This window comes from Priapulus caudatus, unplaced genomic scaffold, assembly GCF_000485595.1.
Source record: "Priapulus caudatus unplaced genomic scaffold, Priapulus_caudatus-5.0.1 Scaffold103, whole genome shotgun sequence".
NCBI classification, from domain to species: domain Eukaryota; kingdom Metazoa; phylum Priapulida; class Priapulimorpha; order Priapulimorphida; family Priapulidae; genus Priapulus; species Priapulus caudatus.
This window is the reverse complement of record NW_014577164.1, coordinates 545,614-553,554: the sequence shown is the minus strand read 5'-3', so window position 1 is coordinate 553,554 and position 7,941 is coordinate 545,614. Positions and strand designations below refer to the sequence as shown.

Genomic DNA, 7,941 nt, shown 5'->3' with positions numbered 1-7,941 from the left:
ATGGGGAGTGTATGGTATGATGGTATGATGGATGCATGAGCCTGTTATGGACATCGCTAAACACACGAATCTCAGTTGAATAGAATAGGATCGGTCAAGAAAAGACGTGGATCTGTGAAAATGAAAACCACAAAAAAAATGTGACGTTGTGAAAAAAATAAAAATTAAACGCTAACATAAAAGGATCAGTGTGAATGCCGATTCGGGCAGTTCGGTGCGGGGTGGGTAATTCACCACAAAGACAAAACGCAAAAAGTGACGTCAGTTCTTCATTACGCGAGAGATCGCTCTGACACAGTCAGACGTCCTAGCCGTCTTATACAGCAGGACTTTTATTAGGCTCTAGAACAGGCTGTGGAGAGCGAAGGGCTATAGTTCTATGAGCTATGGGGTTTTACGTTTAGAGGAGGGATACTGCAGAGGGTCTTTGACATTACCTCAGTTTCACGCAGCGTGCGTATTCGACCTAAAATTTATAGATGGACAGATACTTTTCTTAACTTAGCAAGGTATTTAGCACGCCACTCAGTCCGCTGCGCAGAGTGCTAATGCAATCTAAAATCATAAGAGAAGATTAATGCAGGAACATAGATCAGAATCCCAGCCAAACACTTATTGGTATAATGCTTCATGAAGTAGATGTAATACGATTATATGGGTGTATATATTATATTATGTTCAGAATGTGATAATAGGGATTCAACTATTTATTACTTCTGATATAGCAGTAGAAACACCGCGTATAGAACCATTGATTTTTCCAAGTTAGCTCACATGATTCTTATATTAAAGGATGGTCTTACTGAAAAAATTAGGCTCAAAAGCGTTCTTAATAGGTTCTTTAATATGTTTCTACTTTTAATATGTAGTAGCTGAAACGCCGGCGTAGTGGACTTGATGATGTCATGTTACCAGTACAGTAGTGTTATGTGTAGGTGTTATATGGAGGAGTTTAAGTTGTTTGCACATGTTTGTTTTTTTATGGTTGAGATGTCAATACAATAATGTACATAATATGCTTACACGTAACACATTAATCGACGGTGTTCTTTTATTGCTAGGTTTTACTGTATATGTAAATAATTGGGCAGGTACTGTTGTTCATAAGCACATCCAGGGGATGCGGCATTGTTTATTGGTTGAGCATTGGCATTTGGGGTCATTGGCATTGTTATTGCATCGATATTGTTGAGTCTCGTCTTTTTATTTCCTGTGTTTCTTTTTAAGTCTTCATCTGCATGGATAAATTAAGAACCTTTACTTTTAAAATCTTTAGCTATTAAAACGCAGGTTCTTATGTAAGGGGTCTAAATTGGGAAATTTTTAACCTAACATGTTCTTAAATCTTATGTTCTTATACGCGGGTTTTTTTACTGTAATATATGAATATACATACTTTGTTTATGATAAGAACAAGAATTACAGAGAGTGAAGTTTCTTAAACGTAGTGTGAAGTTGACGGCACGGGAGAATGCCAAGGCTATAAATATTACCAAAGCGGCATGCATCCTTGATACAATGTGGTTTAAGTAATGGCATATTCTAAATTTCCAAGCGGATACTAATATATGTCACATACCAATTACAATACTGACTAGTTATATAAATATTCCTTTCGGTGAGATTTCATTTCCATCACCCGTATTCAACTCGAATCTCCAATATCGTTCCCCGTCTCTACTGGCCGTCACATCTCCCGTATGGCACTCCGCATCAGACTGTATAACGGAAGACCAGGAATTGTTGACATTTACCGATAGCTGTAGTTAAGAGTGCTGCCAACTGTTGATTTAGCAGCAAGCTTTGCACGAAAGCAGCTTTCGTGCAACTGGCTGCACTACCACAATGCGTAACAGAAATCATTCTAATGATAATATCGAAGAACTTGCGCAACTTTTGGAATGTTATTTTTGTAAGTCACAGCTCAACTGTTTTGTAATCGAATGATATTTTATTAGCGAAAATCTGGTATGTTGTTATCAGCCAGAAGCTGGCAAGTTCTAGCAAGGCTGGTTATGTGTTAATATTACAAAAAATAGTTAGTAATTACGCAAAGCCATTTCTTAAAGTTGTTGTTTGCTATACTAGGTCAGGAGGCGAGTTCACACCATCCACTATTTGTTGTACCAGGTGTTAACTTGTTGATTATCACCATTGTGCCAAACATTTTTATGGGCTACGGAACCTATTCACATTCACAAAACAGGATGTGGATACAAGCTAACATTTACAGAGGCAAATTTCAAAGTATCCTTTTCACATAAACACTTTCAGCACAGTGCCAGCTAAGAAGACACATATTCGCTGATACACAAGCCCAAACATAGCTACATCTGTTATCTATAGCAACAACCCCCCAAATAATAGGCCACTTTGATATATATGATTGTGGAATTAATTAAATGTGTTGTGTAGAGTTGGTCACCACGCTTATTTCGAAGTAAATTATATCATCATGCCAGCCGCTTACTTTAGAGTAAATCTTATACATGTCTCTCATGTTGTTGGATATATATCTAAATCGCGTACTGCCATTAGACAGGCCAAATAATCACAGAAATTCAGGAACTGGAGTAACATTTCTGTGAGAATGAATAAACCAGTTAATACTAATACGGATGGATTTCCAGGCAGCTAAACATGGAAATTCTGCAATGTATCCCTATCAAGTCTTGCTATCCCATCTCTAGGTCTATAAAATCTCTACTACACATTATTAAGCGCCAGGATAAGTCTATATATTAAGATAATATTTGAAATGGCAATAACTGCTTCCAACCTGCATGTAAAGCTGATGTTCATTATCAGCAATTGCAAACAAATACATAATGTGTTGATATTTGTGCAATCGAATATTAAAGATTTGAAGGACACCCATTAACTGCTATCACTGGCATGCTGACGTTAACCTCTAAAAGCATTACGAAGGAAAGTCTCGTCTGTTTTGAAGCTAGATATAATTGGCTAGTGTAAGACCAGTTGGCACAGGGAAATAATAATATAGCTGATGCGAGTCAAAACCGATCTGACATTCACCGTTTTATGCTTGGCTGGTACTCGGTGTAGACATGAACATACACATGAAGCGGCTTGCTGGGTTCTCCAAGCTTTTTGCATTATTAGGGCATGGCGGGTTGCTGCTTTACGGTGCCTAGTTGCAAGATGCCGAAGACTACAGTTTGCGTGCTAGGGGGGTCCGGGGGCTATGATATTTAGCATGGCGGCTATGATATTAAAGTGGCGGGTGCATTTTAGGATGGCGGGGCTCGACGATAGCCTGGCAAGCCGCCAAGCTATAAGTGCTCTTGGAGAACCCTGGGTTGCATGGCTGAAAGTTTAACAGCTATTAAATTTGCAGTATCTACGTGTACGGACATCCATTACAAAGCTCAGCACAGATTCCCAAATCCACGTCACGGTTAGGCTACGCCCCCTTTCAAATCGTTGATTTTACTGGATTTACTATAACTATTGCTTCAAAAGTTACAAAAACACATTTTTTTGATAAAATACCCAAAGGTAAGTAATATTATGGTAAAAACTGATTGTTTATTGTTTTTTACTAAAAAAATATATAGTTGGGTTCACATAAGAAATACATGACGATCCGTGTAGCCTGGGAGCTGGGCGTCTGGTAACCAGACGCGTAGCTACGGCCTATTAAATTACACTAGCTCATATATATATGAAAGTAGAAACTTCCCTACTTCACATTATTGGTGTCAGATATAGCTAATACGTACTGCCTGTGATGTTGTGTAGATGATAGAACTGTAAACATTGTATGCATGTCATATCAACAAGTGTGTGCAAATGAATATATATTAATTTGCACACACTTGTTGATATCATATGACATGCATACAATGTTTACAGTTCCATCATCTACACAACATCACAGGCAGTATGTATTAGCTATATCTGACACCAATAATGTGAAGTAGGGGAGTTTCTACTTTTTATCTGCACGAAAGATGTGCAACGTGTTAAAACCTAAAAGCAAATTTTACAGCCTTGAACATAAGTAGAGTAGTTATTAATGTGCCAAGTGTAAACATAGACCATGTATTTCATTAGACTGCAGTTACTTTTGCAAGCCTGCTATCAACATATTCTCACACAGCAAAAGCTTAATGTCAAGTTGGTTTACGCCAGAGGTTCGATGCCTAATCAGTCTCATGCAAGACATGTTAAAGAATGTTGGCATTTGTTGCTAGCAGCAACAACGCAAAATGTTTTCTCACACTCATGGCACATTTGTTTGGTATAAATCCCTTAGATTACATCCAAAGGGCAGTGATCTTCCCAAATTCATACGTTTCTTAAACAAACGTTCACTCAATTATGACCCATCACATGGTAGTTCATAACTAACATCAAACATTGATCGACTGGTTTGACATGCACCCATATTAGACATGCCAGAATCCACCCCACAAGCAGCAATCACGGATCCAGACTAGTCACACCATTCAACATGATTACAACCAGTGATCTGTCCAATAGCACATGTATGTATGACCTTATTTAAACTCTTAACTCTGTAAATGTCACTGGAAAACTGCGTCACTACAGGTGTGTGCTGACGCCGACAAAAAGTCACTAGAGACATTGTGTGGACTTACGTATTCAAACCTGTCTTTTCCCAGCTGCACGAGAATGTGAAGGAACCCGAGCACGGAGAACCACGCGCACCAGAGCACCATCTCATTCATGTACTGAACATTCATGACACCGAACACAAAGATGAATTTGTAGAACACGAAGTTCCAGAACTTGTCTTTGATGTGCTGAAAAAGACGTCCAAAGCACAAACATTATGATTAGCCAATTTCAGTTTTCACCTTGATCGCCTAATAAATTCAAAATATCTGTGTCGCCATGTATGTTCTAGCGTGTGTTGCTTTCACTCAGATTACGAGTTGTGTAATTTGTATATTAATCATTCTATTTAATCTGTACAACTTGATATTACAGCTATAATATTATTCTGAATGACAAGTTATGAATCTGCACTTGAACACTCAACAGGATCTGACAGCATACCTACATCTAATTACAGAGCATTTGTTGTCATGTCAGGTGCACTCTTACATTACTTAAGTAGTATAAAAGAAACTGCCAAACATGAATATAATAAAAAAGAAATACAATAGAAACAGAAGAATTGGGAAACACCTGGCATGGAAAAGCCAAATGTTCCAATAGGTACGGAACACATAGTAACTCACCTGCTGTTCACTAACTCGCAGGTCACCAAAGACAAGGCGTTGAATACCCTTGCCAAGCAAAATAAGACAACAATATGCCATGTTGATTAATGTCTGAAATATAAAGGAATAACATGTATAGCTCTGTATAAAGGTAGCCTCATTAATACATAACAACTCATCGTGAAATGTAACCACACCATTACAATTTCCAAACAAACACTTTAAAAAAAGCGCAACCAATTTACCGACACATATTTCAATCGCCAAATGTTATTTGTCCATCGGTTTTGAAGGTGCAAGTTGTGTAGGCCGGTAGTGGTACCAGTCTAGTACTGTGTTTCCTGGGACACCAACCTAATTAACTGTGTTTTTTTACTGATGCATTACAACTCCTGTAATAAGGTTCATCACACCACAGTAGGCATGTTACATAGCTGGAACACACATTGCTGCATAACATAGCATTGGTTCAACGTAACTATACTTCTACACAGAGTACTACAACTCACTTTACTGATGGCAAGGAGCTCGCAAGCTTAGTTACGTTGAACCAATGCTATGTTATGCAGCAATGTGTGTCCCAACTATGTAACACGCCTACTGTGGTGTGATTAACCTTATCGAAGTGGCTATATGCCCGGCAGCCGGGCACGGTCTTCGATTTCCTAAATGCCCGGAAGTTTTTAATTTTCGGTGATTTCTCAAGTAAACAGTGTACTACGTGATCCAAAGTATTCTACATTTGTTTAGAAATGTCAAGCAATTTTCGTTAGAGCTGTATATTCGAACTAGCCCAATTCTCCTAGCTTCGGATCATCGAACGAACGAACTTGCAATCGACACTTGGAAAATATCCGACGGCTGCCGGGAACGGTCTTCGGTTTCCTAAATGCCCGGCAGTTTTTAATTTTCGGTGATTTCTCAAGTAAACAGGAAGGTTAGGGTTAGGGTGCCGGCTGCCGGGCATATAGCCACAGCGTAACCTTATTACACGAGTTGTAATGCGTCAGTAATAAACACAGTGGAAACGCCTACTGCAGTACGATTAACAAACTAATCAATATAAATAATTATTATTTAGTGATACTTTCACTGAAACTGAGTGCCAAGTGGCGCTGAAGGGGTCGTTGTCGTATAATAGGGTACTACATATAAGTACCCGAGGTACATACATGTATACATAAATGTAATATAATGCTAGTCTAGGGAGTCGCCTACGCCTACTCCCTAACCATATCAGATAGTTAAATATATGTAGTAGTACTAGTAGTACCCTATACGACAACGACCCCTTCAGTCCGAGTGGCCGTGACAGAGGCCGACCTACCCAAATACACCAAGGATCATCAACCATCACACCAAGAAATGTGATTACAGAGTCTGTTGTATTGCTGGGTTGGAACTCGACAGAGTCCGTAACGTTTGACGCATTTTTCCTATCGCTGTCAAACACGCTTTCTGGTTCTTCCAACACTTGCACCGTAACTTGGTGCGCATGAAATACGGCCGACGCTAGAAGCATCAGACTTAGCATTGTGTAAGTCTTCATACGCGGTAGCGGCATCCGGTCTAGAAACATCATAGGCATCCTGACTGTATGGTGGGCGACTCTTTACAAACTGGTGCAGGGAATCCTTGTCTATGCTGATGTGTTATGCGATATTAATCTAACCGTTAAGCTAAGCAAACAACAACAACACAGTTATGCGCCATTCAGATGGTTACAAATCTACATAACCCAACCTGGCCCAATGACATCTATCCATTTCTGTGTTTGTGCGCAGGAACTACCTCCTGGGACTACATACAATAATATCACACCGACAGTTAAAAAATAGTATGACTTGAATTAAAGCAATATCGTATATATTTACACAAAAAACAGGACAACTATGTATATATATGGTAGTTAGACACCACCATAAAACTAACAAAAAATAATTATCTTTATCGCGTATTAATACATAAATCCTGTTTACCAGGAATTCCCTGTAGGCGGCGATGCGTTCGCCTCCTACAAAACAAGTCAGGCCGAAGGCCGAAGGCGTTGAACTTTGTACGGCAGAAAATAGAGGTAATTTCAAAATAGAATAGTATGCTGTTACACACGTGAAAACAACTGACAGCACCAAACAAAGTTCTAGGATTGTCAAAGCATTCCCTGATGTCACAGTCCATATTAATACAGAGTAAGTTCATACGACGCAGACTCACTAGCACGCTTACTCTTACTCAGTCTTACTCGAGTCTTACTTAGTCTTAGACAGTTGTATTTGTAGCCTACCAGTGCACAGCCACACAGGAACTGCCACTTGGAAGTTGGAACGTCTCAATAAAAAAGGCAGTGGCTACGGGTACGGTAGCCGTATCTTAATGTCTCGAGGCTACGGGTACGGGAGTCCATTCGCTTTCATACTTAAAGGCATAATTCGACCATCGATTATGCAAAGTTGACGAATGCTACAGTAAAGGCCAAGACACACTGCAGCGACAGCGACCGACCGTAACGACAAACGACAAAGTCGCGGCGACTGGCGCAGCCACACTGCAGCGACAGCGACCGACCGTAACGACAAACGACAAAGTCGCGGCGACTGGCGCAGCCACACTGCAGCGACAACGACCGACCGTAACGACAAACGACAAAGTCGCGGCGACTGGCGCAGCCACACTGCAGCGACAACGACCGACCGTAACGACAAAGTTCACCCAGCACTCACCACAGTGC

At 40.0% G+C, this 7,941-nt stretch overlaps 2 protein-coding genes across 3 annotated transcripts in view; one reads left to right on the top strand and one right to left on the bottom strand.

The window, feature by feature from the left end:
* LOC106805167 (E3 ubiquitin-protein ligase AMFR-like) overlaps nt 1-6,971 on the bottom strand; it is a 30,784-nt gene extending 23,813 nt beyond the window's left edge. The window contains exons 1-3 of the mRNA XM_014806663.1: nt 6,541-6,971; nt 5,232-5,324; nt 4,626-4,790 (exon numbers count right to left, since the gene is read on the bottom strand). Of these exons, the coding sequence (XP_014662149.1) occupies nt 4,626-4,790; nt 5,232-5,324; nt 6,541-6,801 (519 nt within the window). The 5' untranslated portion in view covers nt 6,802-6,971. The remainder of the gene's footprint in view (nt 1-4,625; nt 4,791-5,231; nt 5,325-6,540) is intronic.
* A 273-nt stretch (nt 6,972-7,244) lies between these two features.
* The window catches only part of LOC106805163 (tubulin epsilon chain-like), a 21,126-nt gene continuing 20,429 nt past the window's right edge, over nt 7,245-7,941 (top strand). For both annotated transcript variants that reach the window (XM_014806660.1, XM_014806659.1), the window contains exon 1: nt 7,245-7,402. In XM_014806660.1, coding sequence (XP_014662146.1) covers nt 7,378-7,402 — 25 coding nt within the window. In that variant the 5' untranslated portion in view covers nt 7,245-7,377. The remainder of the gene's footprint in view (nt 7,403-7,941) is intronic.